At 65.8% G+C, this 22,631-nt stretch overlaps 2 protein-coding genes across 2 annotated transcripts in view; both read right to left on the bottom strand.

The window, feature by feature from the left end:
- Window positions 1-1,121: 1,121 nt before the first annotated feature.
- ATP6V0E2 (ATPase H+ transporting V0 subunit e2) lies at window positions 1,122-5,471 on the bottom strand. The gene is made up of 4 exons (XM_037515731.2): window positions 5,322-5,471; window positions 4,598-4,645; window positions 3,234-3,349; window positions 1,122-2,847 (listed from the first exon to the last, which is right to left on the bottom strand). Exons 1-3 carry the CDS (start codon window positions 5,423-5,425, stop codon window positions 3,256-3,258), a joined length of 246 nt encoding a protein of 81 aa, XP_037371628.1. The 5' UTR covers window positions 5,426-5,471; the 3' UTR covers window positions 1,122-2,847; window positions 3,234-3,255.
- Window positions 5,472-13,983: 8,512 nt separating this feature from the next.
- LOC119251467 (SCO-spondin-like) overlaps window positions 13,984-22,631 on the bottom strand; it is a 45,122-nt gene continuing 36,474 nt past the window's right edge. Inside the window, 18 exon segments of the mRNA XM_037518745.2 lie at window positions 13,984-14,120; window positions 14,699-14,849; window positions 16,414-16,544; window positions 16,760-16,820; window positions 16,946-17,041; window positions 17,782-17,990; window positions 18,700-18,749; window positions 18,855-18,997; window positions 19,106-19,233; window positions 19,359-19,561; window positions 19,703-19,841; window positions 20,211-20,327; window positions 20,481-20,639; window positions 20,838-21,116; window positions 21,354-21,400; window positions 21,678-21,799; window positions 21,994-22,124; window positions 22,573-22,629. Of these exon segments, the coding sequence (XP_037374642.1) occupies window positions 14,098-14,120; window positions 14,699-14,849; window positions 16,414-16,544; window positions 16,760-16,820; window positions 16,946-17,041; window positions 17,782-17,990; window positions 18,700-18,749; window positions 18,855-18,997; window positions 19,106-19,233; window positions 19,359-19,561; window positions 19,703-19,841; window positions 20,211-20,327; window positions 20,481-20,639; window positions 20,838-21,116; window positions 21,354-21,400; window positions 21,678-21,799; window positions 21,994-22,124; window positions 22,573-22,629 (2,246 nt within the window). The 3' untranslated portion in view covers window positions 13,984-14,097.

The following is a 22,631-nucleotide window of genomic DNA, read 5'->3' as shown; positions in this document are numbered from 1 at the left end:
AAAGTCCACAACAAACCCCTCCAGGAAGGAGTGAGGCCCTCCCAGAGAGACGCCTGTATCCTAGTCTCTGCCCTGGCTGGGGGCGCGGCCACCTGCCCACCCGTGACCTGTGCCACCCCGACTTCTCTGCACTGAGCCCTCAGCAGAGGCCGCTCCGGCGACCACCTGTCCCTGTCCGGCGGCCCTTCCCGCCCGCTGGCATCGTGCCAGTGGCCTTTACTCTCCCTTTTGTAGTTAACGTGCCCTTTTGGATACAACTAACGTCTCTGTGTGGTGGAGAAACTCTCCACGCGCTGGAGGGGGAGCTCAGCGTTTCCCAGAGTGGACCCAAGCACCCCACTGAACCCAACAACCCGAAAATCGCCATCATGTAGGCACCTTTGCTGGGGAGCGGGGCGCAGCCTGGGGTTGGCAGGAAGCCTGAGCTCTTTGTCCGTCTCCCCAGCAGCGCCTGCACCCTGGTAACTGCCACAAACACGAGCCCTGGCTCCAGGGTACGGTGTCGTCTGGGGAACCGGCTCCCGCATTTCGCGGCTCCCTGGCCGCGCCCCGACGGACTGTGGATCTCTCGGGCGGGGGCGCCCCCTGCCGGCCGCCCTCTGCGTGTGCAGCTCAGCTGCCCGGGTGGCCTGGGGTCCTCTCCAGGGCGGGTCCCTCCCCGGGGTGGCCTCCCGGCTGCTTCCGGCTCAGTCCCGGGCCAAGGTCCAGGCTCGGAGGCTCCCGCTCTCGGCCACGTCCCTTCTGGGGAACTTCACCTTCGCGAAGGTTCTCGAGGGCGCGGGTCTGAGGCTGCCGTCACCAACCCGCCTCCCGCCCTGGGGAGGGGAGAATCTCGCTGGAAGCCAAGAACTCCTCGGAGCTCCACGGCCCACCTGTGACTGCTGTGCCCTGGGGCTCATTTCGGGCTTTTCTCACTCAGAACCGCTGCACCCAGCCAAGATGCCCATGGCCTCAGGGGCTATCGTTGTCGCTGGACATCTCCCCAGCCAGCAGCAGCCCCAGGGCAGGGACCCCCCCAGTGAGTGGCCTGGCATCTGGGCTGCACCCAGGGGTCTGCAGGCGCCCACCTCTCCCCTGGTAACACGCTGCTCCCCACCAGCTCCCAACTGCACCTCCACCAGCCCCCATCCTCATCACCGCTCTCATCTGGGCCCTCCTAACAGGTTTCTGTCCACCACCCACCCAGCAGAGATCATTCTAGAAATCCAACAGGGTCATGTTGCTCCCCTGCTCTCAAACCTGCCACAGCTCCGAGTGGCCCTCTGGGCTGGTCCAAGGGCCTCTGCCAGTTCGGTCTTGGTGATCTGCTCCCCACTCACTGCCTGTGTTCCTCCCCTGCCCTCAATTCCTGTGTCTCCTGCAGAGAGCGGGACCCCTGACCTTGGCTTGGGATTTCCTCTGCTCACCACCCCCACCGATGCCCTGTGTCAGGAGCAGACAGATTAAGGCTCCTGGCTTCATCGATGGCACAGACCAGGAGCTGTGCTCTAAAACCTGGGGTGCAGGCTGGTGGTGGTCAGGGCCCCGCCCTCCTCCTGCAGGCCCGATCTGGGCAGAATCTGGACAGCCACACCACCCCTCAGGCCAGCGTCCACACCCCGGAGCCACATCTGCCTCCTTTGCTCCCAGCCCCCTCTCCTGGGCTGAGGAAATGGAAATCGGTGGGCAGGGGCGGCCGCCAGCGATGGAGGCCTCAGCCAGTCGCTGCCACCATAATCCTGCCACTAGTTGGCCATAGGTTCGTTGCTAGACACAGATGGGGTCTCCAGTACAAGCACCCCCACCCCACTAGACACAGATGGGGTCTCCAGTACAAGCACCCCCACCCCGGCAGGTCAGGGCAGGGAGGGAGGTTGAAAGGCGGAGGTATCAACAGGAGGCCCCCAGCTGAGCTCTGAGCAACAGGCCAAGCCCAGAGCTGAGAAACCCCAGTGGGACCATCTCATACCCAGCCATCCCCATGCCCAGAGATGCCCTTGAAGAGGGGCACACAGCGGAGTGGGAGGGGCTGGACCACAGGGGTCATGAGCTCTGAGGCCACAGCCAAGGCTCTGAGGGCTCAGCTGAGGCTCTCCCGGGAGAAGCGAGGGCAAGGGCTGGGGTCCCTGGGTTACCCCAGTTTGACCGTGCTCAGCCCAGCCTGTTCCGGAAGCGCCAAGGTGCTGCCCCCCCAACACCCATCCCATCTGTCCCCCATCTGTCGTCCTGCCTCCAAGTGACTTAGCGGCTGAGGAGGGGCCAAGTCCAGGCCTGGGGCAAGAAGGGGAAGAAGGTGGCCCGAATATTCTGAGGCGACACAGGTTTCCGCGCAAGCCAAGCCACAAAGGATGCCAAGCACACGGGGTACACTCTGGACCCAAATCACTCTGTTGCTTTTGTGCATCCGAATGTCCTTCCACTACTTCAGCAGTCTGAGAAACTTCACATCTCAGCGTGTCAGAAAATAACAGAACTCCACGCCAGGACTGGGCGGGGCGTGACCCCGCTCCCATCAGTCCCTCCATCTCTCAGGTCGGGGAGCCCTCAGAGGCAGAGCTGCTTCTGGGGGTCACATAGCAGGTGGCAGCGGGCGTCCTGGGCTGGGCGCCCCTTCCTCACGGGACACAGGGCCTCCCCTGGGCTTTCTGTGAAAGGACTCGGGCGGGGCCGGTTCCACATGCGAGGGGCCCTAGGAGTTCCGAGCTGGGGCGTCCTGGGCGGAACTGGCTAAGGAAGGCGGTACCGCCACAACCAGGCAGGCCCCGGTGAGGGGGCGCAGAGGGACCGGGACACAGCTTCGGGGGTTGGGGTGCAGGGACGAAGGGGTCATCAGGGACGATAGAGCCAAGACCATCCAGAGCTGGGCACCTGAAAAGCACACACACGAAGGGGTCACCCTCTTGCTGTGGGCTCCCTCAACCCCCCAGTCCTGGAGAGCCCCTCTCCCCGCCTCTGCCTGTCTTATCTCAACCCTCCCTCTGTCCAGCTAGCGTGGCCTGCGCCTGTGCCCAGCACCCACCCCAGAACTGATCCCCCACCCCCACCCAAGGGCCTGCAAACCCACACATCCCAGGGCCCTGATGGCACCCCAAAGGCCGCGGCTCCCTTGCTCCTTGGCCTGGGTCCGCCGAGGGCAGCAGGTGCACGCCACGTGGCTTTCTCTCAGGAAACGAATGCTAGCCTCTCAATGCGAGCCCCCCTCTCCCCACTCCCCTGTACCAGGCCTGCTCCCCCCCAGGGCGTGACCCCAGTACCTGGAGCCAGCAGCAGCAGCGGTCACTCCCACAGGAACCGCACGTACCAGATGGTCTCATTCTTCAGCTGCGGCCCAAACAGGGGGTTCAGCTGAGCCAGGATGGCGATGAGCCAGCTGCCAGGGACAGAACAGTGAGGTGAGCCGAGACAGGACGGCCACTGCCGGGAGGGAAGGGTCTCGGGGCCACCCCTGCACCCACGGGCATACGGGCTCCGCCTGGGGTGTGTGGGCTTTGGTTTAGCTTTGGTTTGACTTTTTTGTAGGTTTTTCAGTCCCTGAGTTGGGGCTGGACCCTGGGATGGGGGAGAAGTAAGATGGCCTCCAGGGGAGCAGCACCCAGCTATGCCCCAAGAGAGTGCTGGTCTGGGCACCCCAGCGGGCAGCTGGGAGTGGGACAGGGCTGGTCTGATGGGAGACAAGTCAGAGTCCACCCACTTTTAGGAGCAAGATGAAGGGGCTACCCAGGACCATGAGCGGATAACCAGAGAGAGCCCCTCTCCCGGGCTTGCCGGGGACAGGGAGAGACTATACTCAGATGCCCTCCTGCAGGCTGGACGTGCACATGGCCGGGGGCAGGCACTGTGACTTGGTCTGCCCGAGAGTATCAGGCCCCAGGACTCCGGAGATGATGCGAGCTCCTCAACCCTCCAACGAGGGGCCAACAGGGTTTTGCATGAAGGACTTGGCCCTTTCACCTAAGCTCCCAGCACCACCACCTCCCTCGCCCGTCAAGTACCAGACGCCCAGAAAGCCAGCACGAATCCCTGCCTGCTTCTCATCAGCATCACCCAGAGTTTATGTTTTGCAAATGCAACTCCCAGGCTGGCGTTTTCTTAGCTTGCCCACCTCTCTGCCCACTGGCAGCCTGGTTCCCATTTCCTGGGTGCATTTGCAGTTTGGAATTAATTATCCCACATCGCGTGATTTCTCCACCTCTCCCACATTGCCAGTCACCATCTTCTATGTCCTGGTGCCTGAGCCATCAAGTCCCAGCCCTCTGAGGCCCTCCCCGGGACAGAGAAGGACATTGTACCAGCCCCGAAGCACTGAGCAGCAGCAGAGACCTGACTCCAGACGCTCTGTCCAGGGAGAACCAGAGGTCCCATGCATTCAAGCTCATGTCTCAGCGTCATCGTTATTTTTAAGGTGTTTCCGTTTTTTAGTAAGAGGATGGAGCTTGCCCAGGTGACACGTGGGCGACCAGACCAGGGTGGGTGCCGGCTCTCCACCCTTGGCCACACCACACCTGCCCCCTCCGGTGCCTCACAGACCGAGCCCCCAGCAGGCCAGGCAGAGTGGGCGGGGAGGAGGCGCAGGCAGCGCTGGGCACTCACTGCTTTGGGCTGGGACTGCAGGACTTACAAGAGGTAGCAGCAGACTGCGGTGGCCACCAGCATGGTGACGATCACTCTGCAAGAGAAGAGCACAGCCCATCAGGACAGACACGCCTGTGTCTCCAGAAGGCCCGGCCCCCCCAGCAGAGCTCCTGGCCACTAGCCGTCCCTGCCCGGCTGATTGGGCACAGGAGGCCGAGTTCCGCAGGGGGTGGAGGGCGGGTGGACAATAAACGACCCCCAGATCTGACTCCATCCCGCGGTCGGTTCTCTCCGAGTCGCTAAGCGCCGGGGTGCACTGGGGAAGGCAGTGTCCCACGCAAGGGAGATGGCGCGCCTCGCCTCAGCAGATAACAGGGCGCCAGGGGTGCAACAGGTGCAGCCGGCTGCGTGGGGACCTTCAACACCCACGGCGCCGGCGAGAGGGCTCGAGCCAAGGACGCGCGAGCCGGGGCAGCGGGTGCCGTGCGGGGCTTGGTGCGATGCTCCCCGCAGCCTAGAACGGTCGCCATCCCCACCAGACCACGGAAAACTGAGGCTCGACCTTGGGTCAAGGTCACAGCTGGCGCTGGTGCCCCCCCCCCCGTTAGCGGCGAGAGGAGGGGCCCCCGCCTTCCCGGCGCAGGACGCCCGCGCCGCGCCGCCCGCCCGCCCGCCGGTCCCGGTGGAGGGGGCCCTGTGGGCGCGCGGGGGCTGGGGCGCTCGCCGCAGCGGGATGGGGCTGCGGGGCGCGCGGGGCGCGCGGCCCTTACCCGCGGTTGGGTCCCTTCGGCACGAACCAGGGCCCGGCGATGCCGATGAGGCCCCAGAACGTGGTGAAGACGATGACCGGGAGGGCGAACGAGTGCGCCGTCATGCCGGCCGCGGGGAGCCCAGCCGGGGTGCAGGGCGGGCGGCGGATGCTCGCGGGGTGCGGGGCCGGGCGGGGGGCGGGCGCCGAGCATGCGCGGCAGCCGGGCCGCGGGGGCGCGCGCTGGACCGCCCGGGAGCGCGCGGGGCCCGGTCGGCGCAGGCGCAGCCGCGAGCGCGTCGCGGGCGGGGGGGCCGGCGGGGGCGGGGGGGCCGGCGGGGGCGGGGGGCCGGCGGGGGCGGGGGGCCGGCGGGAGGGGGGCGCGGCGAGGGGCGCGGAGGGGGCCCGGTGCCCTGGTGCGGCGCGGAGGGCAGAGACCTGGGAAGTGAGCTCTGCTTCCTCAGGCAGCAGCAGGTCGGCTTTGCTTTAATAAAATCGCGTCATTTGTTCAACCCCGGTTGCGCGTCTTCGCAGCCCGAGGAGGGGACTCCCCGGCCGGGCCCCCGGAGTGTCCTCGGCTGCCAGGCCCTGCATGAGGGCACTGCCTGGGCCGCACTGTCCTGGCGAGCGCTTGGCACCCGCGGAGCGCCACCCCGGGCAGGGCACGCAAGAGCTTGGCTTTGGTGGCCGGTGTCCCCCAGGCCAGCGCTGGGCCCTCCACCCCGTGTCGTGGCTACTGGGATCCGCCCTGGGCTCCTGGCTGGCTCGGGGTGGGGGGACAGTGTGCCTCAGCCGGGAAGCTTCTCCCGCCGGGAGCTCCAAGGTGGGGGGGGCTGAAAGGCAGCATCTCCCAGGGCAGCGGGCGTCAGGTGAGGCAGCGCGGCGCTCCCCCCTGGGTCCTGCACAGAAATCGTCATCTTGGCCTGCAGTGGATAAAGGGGCGCCCGTGTTCCTGCAGGAGCAGGTAGAGACGACCCACGGCCCACGGCGGCATTCAGAGCCCAACCATCTCACGGGCTGCGGGAGGCTTCTGCACGGTGGGGGACAGAGCCGCGCCCCACCTGCTCCCCTCAGCACCCAGGCCGAGGTGGGGAGTGCGAGTAGGGCTCATGGGGGCGCAGGGCTGGCCTCTTCTCTGAGGTTTCTTACATGATGGACGATGCCCAGAAGGACAAGCGCCAAGGGTCTTTCTCTCTTCCACCCCCCAGTCCACACTCAGGGCACCTGAACTCCCCAACTCCCCACAGAAATGTCTGTGAGCGCCAAGGGCGGCTCCAACTGGGCAGTGTGGACGTCCTCCCTGCCAGGCTCCAGCCCCTCGGCCAGGCCCACCTCAGACCCAGGGCTACGGCCAGAGGCTAAAGGGCAGAGCAAGGAGGGAATTCCGGGCTCGATGCTGAAGAATGCAGGAGCCAGAGGTGCCGAGGCTAAGCGCTTTAGGGGGTGCCAGGAGGGGAAGCCAGAACTAGGGCTCCAGCCAGCCGCTTGCTCCCACACCAGCGCCCGGATCTCAGCCCCTCCTTGGAGTGGGAGGTAGGCATACCACGTGGACGGCAGCACACAGCAGGGGCCCCACCTGGAGCCCAGAGCCCGGCCAGGGCGGGGCCTTGTGTCCTGACACGGACAGGCAGGGCGCAGCAGCCCCTTCACCTCCAGGACCCACGCACAGGGAGAGGCGGCTCCACACGCAGCAGCCGCACGTGGGCAGCAGCCCAGGGCCTGGCGAAATCAACCCTGCCCAGAAGGGAAGGAAGGAAAGGGCTTCCCTGCCCTTGGAAGAGGGGAAGTGTGGGGCCAGGCCAGTGTCCCCCCACCCTCCCGCGCCCCCAGTGCCCCCAGGGCCCGCGAAGCCCTGGACCCTGGCTGAACACAGCAGACAGAGCCCTGGTCTCAGGCCCCTATGGAGCCAGTTCAAGGCAGTGCCCCTAACTAGCACCCAGGGATGCCCAGGCTGAGTGCCCAGGGCAACTTTGGGGAGACGGCGCTGGAGCACGATGGCCAGCACGGTCAGAGAGCACCTTCCCGCGTGAAGGATGAGGGTGGCAGTGTGGGGAGGGGCTGCCCCCCCCCGGAACTCTGCAGCTCGAGGCTTTCCAGGAGCTCAGGGCGCCTGGGCTGGGGAGCCAACAGGCACTTGGATTCTCTGCTGCCCCTTCATGGGAGGGAAACTGCGGCACAGAAAAGAGGACGGATTAATCACGACTGTCTGCTGCCACTGGCGGAGCTGGCCCCGGGTCAGGGCCGGGCCCCAGGCCTCCCATGTGCAAGCTGGGTCCTCCGGCTCCTGGAGGCTGCGGTGAGTGGGGCGCAGGGCAAACACAAGAGCTTGGCCGGTGGGAGCATCGGGCTCCGCCCTGGAAACGCTGCCCGCTGCTCACTGCCCAGCAGCGGCGGGGGACCTTCCCGAGTGCCTGTGCAGAGGGCTCTGTCCGCTGCCTCTGAAAGGCGGCCCGAGAAGGACAAGTTCTCTGGTGTGAGCCTTCCCTTGAAGTCGGGGCTTCCCTGCCTCTGCCGGGAGGCAGGGTGATGGGCCTCAGGCCTGGCCCTGGAGCCTGGTCATCCCCTGCCCCTGGCAAGCACCTTCCCTGGCCACCGAGGCTGCAGGTGGCCTGCTCTGAACACCTCCCAGCTACCCAGGGGCTGGGAGGCCCTGGAAGCCCCGGCCCCCCAAGCCTCGCTCTCGCAGCAAGGCCTCCTGCTGCCAGAACGTGGGGTGACGTCTTTCAGGATGGGAGTTTCCTAACAAACGAACTTGATCGCAAACCTGCTGCTTCCGGAAGGGCTGCGTGCCGTGGCGATGCCTGGAGAGGGGCTGGCCCGCAGGCCACCACCTGTTTCTCTGGGGTGGACCTTGCTCTCTTGCTGGCGACCCATTTCCAAGTGCCCAAAGTCCCCCCGCAAGGCTGTTTCTCGGGCGCCCAGCCTCTGTGGCCTGGCCTGAGCACAGGGCGGGCAGCTGGGGCTCTGGGCACTGCTAGGAGGCCTGCTCCAGCAGGGGCTCACTCTTGGAGTGGCAGGGGGGCCTCCTGGCTGGCGTGGGGGGCCCGCTGTATCGGAGGGTCCAGGATGCATTCCTGCAGGTTCGCCCCTGGCTCCCTGTGGGGCAGTTCCTGGAACACGGCCTCCTCTGTGTGGAGGGCAGCCGTCTTGCCCCTCCTGAGGCCCGCTCCTCCTGCAGGGGGTGGGGGGAGAAGCAAATTAGACTGGGTGGGGGGGGGAGACCCAGATTAGATGAGAACCGGCTCCTGCGTCCACTGCGCCCCAGGTGGACCAGCCAGGAGGGCGCAGCTCTGCTCAGGTGGCATCTAGCCCCACTGGGACGCACACTTGCCAGGCAGGGTGGCTGCATTCAGGCCAACGTCTGGGGAGGCACTGACTGCTGCAGCTGGCAGGGCGCCCTGGCGCCCCTTAAGGTCGGCTTTAGGTTCTGGGGAACCGCGACTTTACGTGAGACAAGCGACGACAGCGGGACTCCCCTCCAGCTCCCCAAGGCTCTGGGCTGCTTTCCCTCGGCCACGGGGTAACTGAGGGACATGACCTGAGCACCTGCTCTAAGCGGCAGGGCGGCCGCTCCCATGCACACAGGAGGGGACAGGTCGCCGAGCAGACCTATCTGCCCCCCCACCCCAGGCTGTCCGCAGAGCTGAGGAGCCGGCTCTGGCGGCCTGCACCTGGGCTTCAGAGTCCTAGTTCTGGCCCATCCCTACGAAAGACTGGCCCTTGGGGCTCCCCAGGACTTACTCCCACGGGCGCGGGGGCCCCTGGGGCACAGGTGTAGTCGTGGCTGAAGCACCAGCCAGAGGCGGTCAGGCACCAGCCTGGATGGCGGGCTGTGGGTCATAGTCTGTGGCGGCCACCCCGTTCACTGTGGTCATCATCAGCAAGTTGATGACCTTGTGGGACAGCTTGGTCCTCTCCTCTGTCCTGATCCGGTTCATGGCACTGCACCCCGCTCTCAGCAGGCGGTGGAGACGGGCACGCAGGCTGCGCTGGGCCCAGGCGAGCTTGCACAGGCGCGGGAACGGGAGGCTCTGGGCTGCGGCCTTGAGGCGCCGCCACTCCTCCAGGAGCGCTTCCTCGCTGGACCCTGGGGGCAGGGAGAGCTCAAAGTACCCGGCCAGGTCAGGGTATGGGGATTTCCCAAGCTTGCCGCCAGGCAGGCCGCGCTGTCAAACACCTGCGCGCTCCCGAGCTGGGGGGCAGCCGGCGTGGAGGCGCGGCCGCAGGCACGGGGCGCAGGACAGGATCATTCTCGCCCTGTCCGCCTGGAACCGCCGCTCGGCTCCCCCCACCCTGCCCAGGAGGACGTGCCCGTCCGGGAAGGCGGCGGGGACTCTCCCTCCCGCGGCCCCGCCCAGCGGCGCAGGGTCTCCAGGGCCACATGGGCCTGCCCCAGGGGTGCGTCCACCTCCTGACCAGCACCAGCTCCCTCTGGCACACCTCGGACAGCGGCCTGTACACGCTCAGGAAGTCCATGAGGAAGCGGCAGAACTTGACGAAATGGAAGCGCCTCACCAGCTTCAGCGGCCTCTGGCCCGGTGCCCCCCGTTTCGCTTCCGCCAGCTCTGGGAGGTGCCTGGCCAGGGCGGGCCAGCTGGCCAGCAGTGCATGAGCGTGTGCCCGTGCTGGCCGCTCACCCCACGGCGCGCAGGTCCTTGAGGCGGAGCATCTCCTGCCCCAGCCTGGCGCACCGCCCCGCAGCTGGCGCAGCCTGTTGTGCGGGACTGACAGAACTTGAAGGCGGTACGGAGGTGCGGGTCACGCTTCTTCACCAGGTCGATGCCGCCGCAGGCGTCCACCACGGCCAGGGCCAGCCGGTGGGCCACACAATGCACGGGCAGCAGCCGCGGGATGACCTGCCGCAGCTGCCCCACCAGGCCGCCTCGGCCACTCAGCATGGCCGAGCCACCGGTGCCCAGGCCCACCACCCACCCGGCTTCCGGAAAGGGATGTCCAGCTCGTCCAGGGCCAAGATGATGATCTGGAAGTAGCCGTCCACGGTCTCGCTGTAGAGAGGCCAGGGTGAGATAAGACTCCGTCACCGCCACCCCCCCGAAGTAGCAGATGCAGATGCCCACGCAGGCCAGGCCGCAGGCGTCGGGGCGCTGTCCAGCCACACGTGGGCGCAGGGCCAGCACCGCGCGTCCTCCAGGACCTCTTTCCGCAGCGTCTCGGAGATGTGCTTGATGAGCTGGTGCAGGCAGCGCGGTTGCGCTCTTGCCCAAAATCACGGTCCCCTGCTTTGCAGGCGCTGCAGGATCTTCTCAGAGTCGTTCAGGGGCCGGGAGCAGTAGGCGATGGAGGAGGCCGCGCGGAAAAAGTGCTCCATGTTGGCCATCAGGCCGCTGGAGACCTCGGGGGCCAGGGCAGCCTGGGGGCCTTCTGCCTGGACCTCCGCGGTATTGACGCAGAGCTGGTGGGCTTTGCTGACCTCGTGGTCCTTTAAAGTCTCGCTTTGAAAGCTCGGGCGGCCTACGCCGAGCGCCTTACCTCAGCGCTCAGTACCTTCACCACACCACACGCAGAAGCTATTCCTTGGCACTTCATTTTTTCACTCAACATACATTTGTTATTTGTTTCTTTGGGCCTGGGGCATGTGACCCAAAGACACAGAAGACACTCTGCTGTCAAGGAGACCAAACCTACCGGCAGGATACGGACAGCTCTAAGAGGAGCAATGAGAGAGCGACATCCAGAGAAAGCAAGAAGGGGGTGATCACTTGCAGGAGGGAGAGAGAAGGGGCGGGGAGCAGAGCCGTCAGGCAACAAACACATACACAAATGACTGCACGTCAGACTCCTGCTTGGCAGCACCGACCACATGGCCTCCCGGAGGGCACAACGGGTCTTCCCGGGACCCACAAACCCACGCACCTGCGCGGGAGCTACATCACCCTGCAGCGATGCTATTTGAAGCATCATTCATTCAAAAAGCACTTTCTGAGAACCTATCAGCCGCCACACAATGCTCCACTGATTAGCAGGGGGAGAGCAAAGTCAACTTTACTTTGCAAATAAATTTGAGAACACTCTATAGTGATAAGGGCTGGGAAGAAAACAGAACAGGATACTATGAGACTGATGGGGGAAAGCCTTGCATCTCTCTCCATGATCCTGCCGCCAAACCCATGGTCCAGAATTGATTTCAGTTAATAAATATCAGAAAATAGCATCTAAGGAAGATTCTTTTAATAGACCGAGCCCCAGTGTCCCTGTTTTGAGCCAAAACAATATTCAGGTTGGGGCTACAGAATAGCCTGACTGTGCCACCCAAGCCTCAGCTGCTGTCCTCCCTGCAGGACGTCTCACCTGCCCGTTGGTTTTGCAGCATGCGTTTCGGAAGGGTGTCTTTTGTTTTTGTAATCATGATTAAAATCATGGGTGAAATTTCCAGCCCCCAGAATTTTCAGTTAGTGATTGCACTTGAAAAGGATATCCAGGACCTCCCTGGTGGCACAAGGGGTTGAGTACAGCACTATGAAGCTATCCACAGCCTCTGCAGCATGAGTTCAATCCCTGGCCAGGGAGCTACCCACATGGCGCAGCAGACCTCTCCTGTCTCCCCGCTGCTCCCCTCAGCAGTGTATTTCAGACAATCTGCCTGTGCTGCTCCCCACTCTGTCTCTGGTGAATCCTCACCCCCTGCACCTCTGGCCTGTACCCCAGTTCTTGTATGCATAAATAAATCTTTAAAAAAAAGAAAGGACATCCAATTTCTCCTCCTCCAAAAGGTTTGTATTTCTCTCTTCTCCCATTACAGGCCGAGGAAGCCTCAAATGGAACAGGAGAGCGTGAAATCAACCTCAACTCACTGAGTCCACTTTCCCACGTCAGTGGTTGATCCCCTCACTCCTCGGGACATTTTGCATCCCCTTGTCCAAAATCAGATTCAACCTAGTTGGGAGACATGACCGGAGGGTAAGGACAGTCATTCCCTGCACTCGTTTGGTCTCCCCAGTAGCGCTTAACATGGGGCGGGCACGGGGTGCGCCTCAGACTTTCTCTAGTTGGATGTGGCTGAGCTTCTCCGTCCTGGGCTGTTGGCTGCCGGCTGCTCGTGTGGACAGCGCCACTGCAGGTTGGGGGGTGGCACATGGAAGCAGGGTTTAAGTCAGCAATGACTTACTTCGTCACGAGTCCTTCTGGGTCTTTTCAGAAAGAACAACTGCATAGAAATAACCTCACTACCCCTTCTCTCTGTTGCCTGTGGGGCCACCCTGCAGGCTTGCCCGCTTCCTTCATCTGAACCTTCCAGCGGGGTCCTCGGGCAAAGTGGTCATTTCATCTTTCTCCTGTACTTCCAGCATCCCGCTCCACGCACATTGCAGATGGCAAATACTTATTAAGTGAACAATGTTTAAAATAGAACTCAAAAAGCACTGGCAATCGATAAGGCTTGTTGAGGGAATTCTCTGGGTGCCGACGAGGAAACCCAAGTACTGGCAGCAACGACCGCCCGGCCAGCTCCTGCCCCGGAGCCTGCGCCTGGCCACGCCAAGCGGGACACCCTGGCTGGTCTCGGCTGGTCTTTGCTGCCAGCGCCCGGAGCTGCAGCCCTGGGGTCCTGCCCGCTGAACTCTGGCTCCCAGCACTTTCTCCCACCTGAGCTTCCAACGCAGGCGCCCGGCCCAGAGCCCAAAGACAGCCGGAGGACGCGCCCCAGCGAGACCAGCCAGGCCCCGAATTGGGCCCCACGGCCTGCGCCTCCCTGCGCCTCCCGTGGCTTCTCAAGCCCTTCCCGGGGAGGGAGGGTCCAGGCGGGAGGATCCGAGCCCTCCCGGCCTCTCAGGGTCCCGCCCTCGCCTTCCACAGGTCCCCTGCGGACTCCCGACGTGAGCACCCTGGGGCGCGCCGCTGCTCCCAGTCCCGGCCCGCGAGGCCGGCGGCGCGGGCGGGGCGGCCGCGCGGGGCTCTGAGCGGCGAGCGTCTCCCTGCAAGGCGGGCGCCCCCACGGGGGCCCGGGGCCCGGCGCGGGGACGGGAGGGGCGGGCGCCCCAGGGCCCTTCCAGGCCGACCTGCCCGGCTCCCTGGCTCCGGCCCGCCGGCGTGGCCGCCCCCTCCCCGCGGCCTGGCTGGGGTGCAGCCGCCACCGCCGGGGGACCGGCCCCGGCGGGGAAGGGGCGCCCGGGCGGGGAGGGGGCGCGGCCGGGGACCGGCTCTCGCCACGTCGGGCCGGCGCCGGGGAACCTGGAGGGCGCAGCCCCGGGGCGCGGGCGTCGTGCCGAGGGCGGTGCTTTACGGCAGCCCGGCCGCGGGGCATCTCGGGAAACGTAGTCCGGCTGCCGGAGGGGCTCGCGCGCTGCCCTGGGCTCCGCAGCGGGGCTCTGGTGGGACAGGGCGACCGCGCGCTCCCAGCTCCCGTCCTTGCGCGCCTCGCGGGCGTGCACAAGGCCGGTCAGCCTTGAAGGCACCGGACAATCGGATCAAGGGGGGTGCAGGGAGTAGGGGAGCAATGCTTTCTCTGACATTCATCCAGAACACACACTCAGGTGGGGCCCCAGAGAGCGCTGACACCAGAGATCTTCAGACGGTCCCTCTAAGCTGCTGCAAAAGGGGAAACCAAGATTTGGTTATGGGAAGTCCCTTTCCCAAGTTCACAGCCGCGGGGAATTCACAGAGGGCGCAGGGCCAAGACCCACCCTCCCCCCCACCTCCAGGAACAGACTCTGCACACAAATTGCAGTCAGGGTCACTTTATTTGGGATGTGCGGGCCAGGGGCTGGGGGCCACGGCAGGAGCGGCTCAGCACCGCCCGTCCGATGATTCTGTAAGGGGCAGCGGACGCATCAAGTCCAGCATCAGCGCTTTGAGAAATCACCTCCTGGAGGATGAAGGAGGGAGAGATGTGTTCGCCAGAGAGGCGGAACGGGCAGGCCAGAGTGGACAGGCCAGACGGGTGGGGTGCAGAGACCACAGCCAGAGGGACCTGGAAGCAGCCCAGAGCAAAGGCGCACCCTGGGCCTGCACTCTGCCCGGGCTGTATCGGTGCCCACCCTGTTTGCGTCTCACCTGCCACACAGCAAGGCTTTGGGTTATCATATAGCAGGTCCTTAAGAACCTGGCACACACATGTGCAGTGCCAGCCTGGTAGCCGGTCAGCCCGGCTGTAAAGATAAGGCCCAGCAAGGGAGGCCCAGCAAAGGAGGAATTAGATGAGCTGGGACTTGAACACACAACCTTACCAATGATCGCAGAAGAAACGAGCAGGAATGCCGAGAAGGGGAAGCGAGTGGATCAGAGCATTCCGGCTTAAGGACTGCCCAGAGCCAGGCCCAGTTTAGGCCCCAGGTGCTCTCCTCTCCTCTGCAGTCCAGCCCAGGTCTCAGTCTCAGGCCCCCACACTAGCTCAGGCCCCACTCCCCACCCCGGCCCACCCCGCCCTGCCCCTCCCGCACCCACCCTGGCAGGCGCTGCACTGGCAGCTGTGGATGGCCGGCAGCACCGCCGGCTCCGTGCGCCCGTCGGGACAGCGCAGGCTGAGGATCCGCACGGGGCTGTCCGGGTCCAGGCGGTAGCTGCAGCACTGGCACTGGCTCTGCAGGTACGGCTCCTGGGGAGAGGGGGCGGTTGAGCTGGGGAGCGGCCAAAGGAGCTCTCCCAAGACACTCTCCTGCTCCCCCTGGTTTCTTGATCCAAGAGGGGCTGGGGTCCCCGCGGGGCAGACCCCAAGCTCCCGGCCAAGCAGGGCCGCCTTGCCTGGGAGACATAAGTCACCATGGAGCCAGGCTCTCCAGGAAGCCCGCCCCTTCACCCCAGTCCCCACCCACCGAGCCTCCGTCAACCCGTAGGTTACACCAGCCCTTCTAAGTGGCCGCCCTGTGCCAGGCCGCAGCCAGGGAAGACGCAGCCCCTGCCCTAGGGCTCACGGTCTAGTTGGAGAGCCTAGAACTACAGGCCCCTGCAAGTAACCAAGCCCTGCACTGCGCGGCTCTGACTAGGCGCAGAGCTCTCACCCCAAAGCCCCTGGCCCTGCGATACAGCAGCCGCTGGGGCTCCAGCTCCTTGGGTGCGTGCTTGTAATTTTATCTTGAAACAGCAACAATGCCAAGTTAATAAAACTGCAAACGTTTTTTCGGTGACAAAAGTTCCCTTTGAATTCTGTGCTGCTATCACTCACTTTTCCTCCCCAGGGGGAAAAAAATTCTCTTAATTTCTCTTTCTTCCCTGCATGTTTTCAAAAATCCAAAAGTGTTCCCAGGAGGGGCAGGCAGGAGACGCGCAGGAGGCCCGTGCGCCTGCCGGGAGCGCCTCGGCCATCGGCGCGTGCTACAAGCCTGTCCTGCTCTGGATTCCGAGACCCTTTAGCGGCTTCCAGGCGGGAGGGGACCAGGGGCAGGAAAACCGGAGAAAGGAGGCGGCAAAGGAAACAGGTTTGGACTCTGGGCGGTGGACGTCATGCAGCGCGAATGTGCGGCTTCTCAGCAACGCACACCGGAACCTTACGCAACACTAGTGCAACGTGACCTCAAAAAATAAGTATTTTTTAAAAATAGAGGACTTCGGGCCTCCCTGGTGGCGCAAGGGGTTAAGACACAACCTATGAAGCTGTCCACAGTAACTGCAGCACGAGTTCCATCCCCAGCCAGGGAGCTACCCACATGGCACAGCAGACCTCTCCTGTCTCCCCGCTGCTCCCCTCAGCAGTGGATTTCAGTCTCCCTGTGCTGCTCCCCACTGTCTCTGGTGAATCCTCTCACCCCTCACATCTCTGGCCTGTACCCCAGTTCCTGTGTGCATAAATAAGTATATCTTAAAAAAAATAGAGGACGGATGCCCACGTCTCCCCCTGCACGTGTGCACCGGCTCCACAATGGGCTGCGATTTCCGAGCGGAACTTAGCTCCTCCGGGCCTCTCTCTGTCGCTGGCCCTGGCTTGTTGGCCTGGGGGGGACACGGGGGACCAGCGCTGCAGTGTGGGTCCCCAGGGAGAAGCAGAAGATGTCCCTGGAGTGGCCCCCTGAGGGTCTCGGGCCCAGCAGCAGGTGTGGCCACCAGCTTGGTGAAAACTGGCCCCGACTCGTGTCCCCCATGTTCCATCCCACGCTCTGCACGGCAGACACTCAGGGCCGCTGACCACCTGACTCCCCTGCCCAGCCCGGCCGCCCACTTGCTACCTCAGGCATGACGTGGGTGCTGGAGGGGCAGTGCCCCCTGCAGTAGGTAACTTCCACCTGGTCCAGGTAGCACAGGCCCTTGGTGAGGTTGCGAAGCTCAGTGAGGAGGTGGCAAGAGTCAGGCTGCTCCTCTGTGGGGAGGGACAGGGCTGTGGCAGGAGAGGGCAGGGCACATGGGCCCAGGGACATGTGTCGGGGGGGGGGTGGCCAGGCACTGAGGGCACTGGGAGGCTTCACTCTGCTGCCCGCCATGGGCAGCACCATGGGGGTGGGTCTCCCAGGGCGGGCACGGGGCGGTTGGCCCAGACCTAGGGAGGCAGGGCAGGGGTGCCCAGCCCCTCCATACCTAGAGTCTCCCGGCGGCAAGTGGGACAGCAGCTCCCCGGCTCCTGCACAGTCACCTCACCCTGTGGCGGGGGGGTGAGGGGGTGGCAGGGTGCTCAGGAGGACGCTCCATGCCCTGAGGCCCCCAGGCCAGCCCTTGGGGAGGGAGCCAGCGAGCGGCTCTGATACCCCAGCAGCAGCAGGGTACCTGGGCACAGGTGAGGAGGGGGCACAGCTGGGCGCAGACACTTGTCCCACGGAGGCAGCGGCAGCTCTCGCAGGCCTCCTGCCACTCGGATGCAGGCTGGGGAGATGGGGGAGCCTCCTCTCCATCTGTCCACTTGGGGCCTCGCTTCTCTTTTCCTTGGGTTATCGAGTGACCTCCCAACTGGCCTCCGAGCTCTGGCCTCCCCACACCTGCCTGGGGCAAGGCTGTGCCCTTCGATAACAGCCCTCCCCACTGCTTCAGGCCTCGGGGTGCCTAGAGCAGCTGCTGTGGATTCCCTGCCCCCCGCCCCTCGGCCCATCTGGCTCCTTGGAGCAAGCGGCTAGTCGGGGGTTTCTCCTGTGGACGGGGCTGGCTCCGGGCTCCGGGCTCTGGGCGTGCAGGCGCAGCAGGGCAGCTGGCTGTGTCCCCAGGGCCAGGATGCTGGGTGAGACCCCTGGGACGAGGGGCCAGTGCGTAAACGCCCCAAGTCCTTGGGTAGGACGGCTCTGAGGGATTCTCACAGGAGCCCCGTGGCAATGAGCTCGCCTGCACAGGGCACGACCTCACCTGCAATGCCCCGTTTCCCACCCCCTCGAGCGTCTGCCTGGAACCACAAATCAACCACCTGCCCACATGCCCAGCCCTGAACCCAGCCTGGGGCCTCGCCAGGGCAGTGGCCCAGGACGAGTCAGCAACAAATCTCGGGGGAGTGGGCCATGGGCTGGGTGGCAGCTGGTGTGCCAGCCCAGCTGCCCGCCGCTGCAGCGCCTCAGGTCGGGGAGCAGGGGGTGGGTGGACCTGGATGGTGCAGGACGGGGTGGGGACTGGTGGCTCACTGGGTGGGGGCGCCCGAGGTGCCAGCACTCGCAGCGCTCTGCGGGCACACAGGGGCCCGCCTGGCTACGGAGGAGCCCTGGCCGGCACACGCAGCCCGGGGCACTGCAGTTGCTCTGAGTCTCCGTGGCACTGGGCTCCCGGCACGTCTGCTCGCAAGGCCCCGGCTCCCTCGGAGTCTCCTGCTGCCACACTTCCCCAGGGGGGCACTCTGCCAGAGAGGACCAGCAGAATACCACAGAGGTCAGCCCCAGATCCAGCCTTGATCTGCCCTCCCCGCCCCGGCGGGCACCCTCACTTCACCCCTCACTCCCCACACGCTGTCTGCTGAGCTCCAGCTACTTCCAGTCACACCGCTTTGCTCTTATCCACCTTTCCAAATGCTAACAGAGCCCACCCGGGGTCTTGCCTCCTCCAGGAAGCCTCCCCTGACCAGTCCTGTCCAGCCCAACCTCTCTGTTTAGGGCACTGATCCCACATCCTGAGGGGGTGCTTGCTTGGCAGTGAGTCCAACACTCTCCTGTCGCTACCTGTCCTGGTGGGCGAGTCTGCCCTCCTGCCAGTGGGCGGGGTGGGGTGACCCGGGTCCCATGCTTTGTCTAATCGCACAGAGCCCAGCAGGGAGGCGCAGGAGCCTCGGCTCTGGGCACAGGCCTACTGGGGACTTCGGCCCACCCTCTGACCTCACGTTCTCATCTGCACGGAAGGCCGCCCTCCCGCAGTGGACAGCGCTGAGCATCTGGGAGCCATGACAGGGGGGGGACCGTGTGGACATAGTAGGCTAACCCTGAACCCAGCCTGGGGCCTGAAGTCGGTAGCTTAGCCTAGGGCTGGCAAGGCTGTCCCACTTCTCAGGGCCGGCTGGCCTTGGCTTTGGGGGGAACAGAAGGACCACCACCACCGAGATGGCCACAGCTCACCCTGACAGTCCTCGTCGAAGGAACAGTTGAAGGCACCACCTTGGCAGGTACTGTGAAGACAGAAGTGCCCATTCAGACACCTCCCAGGGTCCTCTCCCCACCCCATTCTCAGCGCCCCCTGCCCTACCCCAGGACCCTGGCCCCTGGGCACTCACCAGCGGGTGCAGTTCTGGGTGAGCACAGCCCCTGGGGGCAGCTCCCAGGCCTGCTCCTCGAGGGTCAGGGTGAGGCCCCAGGGCAGAGAGCGCTGGGCGCAGGGGCAGGCAGTGGGGGGCACACAGGTGCCATTGTGCAGCAGCTGGGATGGCAAGACTCCAGTTATGCAGGGAAAACCATTCCTCCTCCCCACCTGCCTGCTCCCCATGTGGCACTGGGGCACCAAGCTGGGTGCCTCACCCACACCTACCTGCCCTCCAGGACAGCTGCAGCCTCTCTGGCAGGGCACCTGCTCACAGAGGGCGCCAGGCAGCAGGTGCGAGCAGAGGTGTGGGCATGAGGTGGCACAGGCACTGAGCACCTGGCCAGGTGGGCACTCTGTGGGGCACACACAGAATGAGGGGAGCATCAGGAGGGGTTGGCTTGGACACCCCCCAGAGAAGGCCAGCGGGGCCTGGGCTTGCAGCACTAGGGGGGCAGGTGCCTGCGGCTGTGGTGCTTACCCAGGCAGGGCTGCAGGTTACATTCCCGCTGTTGCTCCGTGTCCTGGGCCTGGCACAGAGCGCCCCCGGGGCCCCTCTGGCAGCTCCGGTAGCGCTCGCTGGTACCCCCACCGCAGGGGGCTGAGCAGTTGCTCCAGGCTGACCAAGGCCCGAGGACTGGGCAGTCACCGAGTGGGCACTCCAGGGATCCATTGACACAGGTGCTATGGACAGGCGTGTGCAGAAAAGGCTCAAGCCCCAGGTCAGGCGGGCAGAGCCTCTGCGCCCCAGCAGTGTCCATACCCTGGCCTGCCCCACGGGTGCGCCGCCGCCCATCTCCCACCGGCCCCAGCAGGCTGCCGTACCAGCTCTTGCAGTCCAGCCGCACCGCCTCGGCCGGGGCCAGCACCCACGAGGCATTGGGGCTGGGGAGGCCACAGCGGCAAGAGGAGATGGGCACACAGCGCCCGTCCTGTACCAGCTGGCCGGGGGGGCAGCGGCAGCCTGGGGAGGATGAGCCAGACGGGGTGCTTGGGCCAGCGCTCGGTGGAGCTCTCTGGAGCCAGATGGAGCCCCAAGCCCCAGGCTGGCCTGAGCTCCCTCCCCGCGAGCCCCACAGCTCAGCTGCTGCTGCTGCTGCTGGACACGGAAGGGCTGCTCTGGCTGCCCTGGGCAAGGACACCGCCGGGGACCCCTGCGGGTGCCTCTCAGGAATACGCGTGTCTCAACTCAGGCTCCCGCGCTGCAGGCCCCCAGCCAAGGATCCACTTTGCTGCCCTAACGCTCCAGCCCAGCGGCCGGCCCAGCGGCCAGGTGCCCTCCCAGGCGCTCTGCCCGGTGCCGTCTCCCAGGCGGGCAGCAGCGGCCGGGCACCTGGGCGGCAGGGGCCCTGCAGGCACTGCACACGGTCCCAGAGATCCATGCAGCTCCGCGGGCACCGGTTGGCGCAGTCAAGAGTGGGCACCGTCTGCCGCGCCTCACAGCTTTCCCCTGAGGGCCAGAAGGCAGGCATCAAGCTGGGGCGGCTCCTGAGCACCCCAGTGAGCACCCGCCCTCCCCCACGCGTGTCTGGGAGCAGCGGCTACGAGGCCCCGCGCCAGCGCTGAGGGCCGGCCCCGCCTCTGGAGGCTGGAACGGGGTTACCTGGGCACGGCCCCAGGTTGCAGCTCTCAGTCTGGGCCCACGGTCCCGGGCAGCCTCCTCCATGGGGGGCCCCTGCTTCTCTCCAGCGCAGTCGGAACCCCCCACCGCAGGGCACCTGGCAGGGGCTCCAGGGCCCCCAAGGACTCCACTGGCAGAGGTCTGGGGAGACAAACTGGGAGTCAGTGCCCAGGACCGCCCAAGAGCCTGGCCCCGGCCCTGCAGGCCCCTGTCCCGCCCCTGCCCCCGCCCCGGCCTCCAGGTGCCTCCTCTCCCAGCCGCTGCTCGTCCCCCTCGAACTCTGTGCCAGGCGTCCTCCTGCCCCCTGCCACCCTGCGCCCCACCCCCCCGCCCCGTCACCCCGGCAGGCTCCAGGGTCTGGGCAAAGGCGCTGCTGGCTGAGCGGCTCCGAGCAGAGGTCCGGGTCCCCAGCCCACGGCCTCCCCGTTTCGGGGTCCAAACAGAGGCGATGGCGGTGCTGCTCCGAGGCCAGCAGGGGGGCCGTGGTCGGGGAGGGGCCGGCTGGGTCCCGGGGCCAGCGCCCCTCTAGGGCCGTCCTGGAGGCAGGGGCCAGGATGCTGGGGGGCAGGCAGGGGCCGCAGGGCGACCACTCGGACCAGCCACTCAGAGGCAGAAGACCTGGAAAGGGCAAGGGTGAGTGGGGGTCCTTCCCAGTGACCCCCCCCCTGGACCCAGGGACCCCGGTGGACAGAGAGGGGATCTAGGGTCATGTCCAGGAAACAGGAAGGGCTGAGGGCGGTGGGGTAGGGTGACGAACCAACCATCCTAGACTGTCCCAGTCCTAGCACGGGACGTTCCAGACCCCAGAACCCCCAGTCCTGGCAAAAAGGGGCCTTCGGCACCCCTGCCTGTTACCTTCACAGCCCCGGCTGGTGCACTGCAGCTCCCCACGCTGGCACTCGCTATTGGGAGGCGGGGCAGTCAGGATGGGCCCTGGGGGAGGGCCAGTCCAGGGCAGGGAGGGGGCTCGTGGGGTAAAGTGAACTCTGGGCTCGTTTGGAGCAGAAAGAGGCTGGACTGAGCCCAGAGGCTTAGCTGGTCTTTTCTGCAGGGGGTAGACAGGTCCCTGGGGGGCCCGAACCCCCCACCTAGGCCCTGCCTTTGCACCTCCCCCCACCTCCACCCTGAACCCCCGACCTGGGCCCTGCCTTGGCACTGCCCGCCACCTCCACCCCTCACCACTCCTTGCAGCCCAGCCACAGCCGCTCCCCGGGCATCAGGGTCACGGCCCGGTCCCTGGAGATGTGCCGGCAGGCACACTGCTCGGGCGGGACGCAGCCCCCAGCCTGCTCCAGCAGCCCCTGCTCGGGGGAAGCAGAGAGTCAGGCTGTGTCTCACACCAGCGTGGTGCCAGGGCCGCGGCAGGGCCACAGGCCAAGAGGCCGCCGGGAAGAGGAGAGGTGAAGGAGAGGTGTCACCATGGGCATCGGGAGGGTGGGGTGTGCGAGTGTGCACAGGGGCCGCCCTCCTGGGCCTCTCCCGGCCCCACCCCTACCTCTGGGCAGTAGCAGCCAGGCTGGCAGGGCGGCAGGTCCTGGCAGAGCTGACGGCTCAGGTGTGTGGCACAGAGCCCGGCGCAGGGGGAGCCACAGGCTTGGAACTCAAAGGGAGGCGTGCAGCTGTCCTCTGGGGGGCAGGCGGGCTGGTGGGGGGCAGCCAGAGACCCCTCCCCCCGACGCCCAGAGCACACAGTGCAGGTCCCTGGGGGTCACCCCGCTGTACGGAATGACGGACCCGTGAGGCTACCAGCACCAGCCCCCGCCCTGAGCCTCCAGGGAAGAAGCAGGGAGGCTAGGGCCTTGCAGTGGAAGCTGCAGGGAGGACGGGGTGCGGAGAGGGGGGCAGCTACGTGGCAGGTGGCTAGACCCCCTGGGCTGGGGCAGCTGCCAAGGGGGAGACTGGGGACGCAGGCCGGGGCAGGGCGGCTGGGGGCCGCAGGGCAGAGGGCTGCCGCGGCGGGGGGGCAGGGTATCGCTGGGCCCTAAGATTCGCTCCCGGAGGAGCCAGGCGTCCCAGTGGGGGTCCCCCAGGGCTCTGGGGGTTCGGTCCCGCCTTCACGCGCCTGGGGCCTCACCAGAGCAGTTGCCGACACAAGGCCGGAAGTGGCCATCCAGCCGCGTGCAGGGGGCCCCT

The sequence above is a fragment of the Talpa occidentalis genome, unplaced genomic scaffold (assembly GCF_014898055.3).
Source record: "Talpa occidentalis isolate TD23 unplaced genomic scaffold, MPIMG_talOcc4v2.1, whole genome shotgun sequence".
Classification (NCBI taxonomy): domain Eukaryota; kingdom Metazoa; phylum Chordata; class Mammalia; order Eulipotyphla; family Talpidae; genus Talpa; species Talpa occidentalis.
The sequence above is the reverse complement of the archived record's forward strand: the minus strand, read 5'-3'. Positions and strand labels throughout refer to the sequence as shown.

What these genes read in the sequence shown, in the direction of transcription:
- ATP6V0E2 (XM_037515731.2), bottom strand. Translation starts at nt 5,425, where the DNA reads ATGACGGCGCACTCGTTCGCCCTCCCGGTCATCGTCTTCACCACGTTC. An exon ending in CCGAAGGGACCCAACCGCGG is followed by an intron (nt 4,646 to 5,321) that starts GTAAGGGCCGCG and finishes CTTCTCTTGCAG; the next exon opens with AGTGATCGTCACCATGCTGG. An exon ending in GCAGTCTGCTGCTACCTCTT is followed by an intron (nt 3,350 to 4,597) that starts GTAAGTCCTGCA and finishes TGTCCCTGGCAG; the next exon opens with CTGGCTCATCGCCATCCTGG.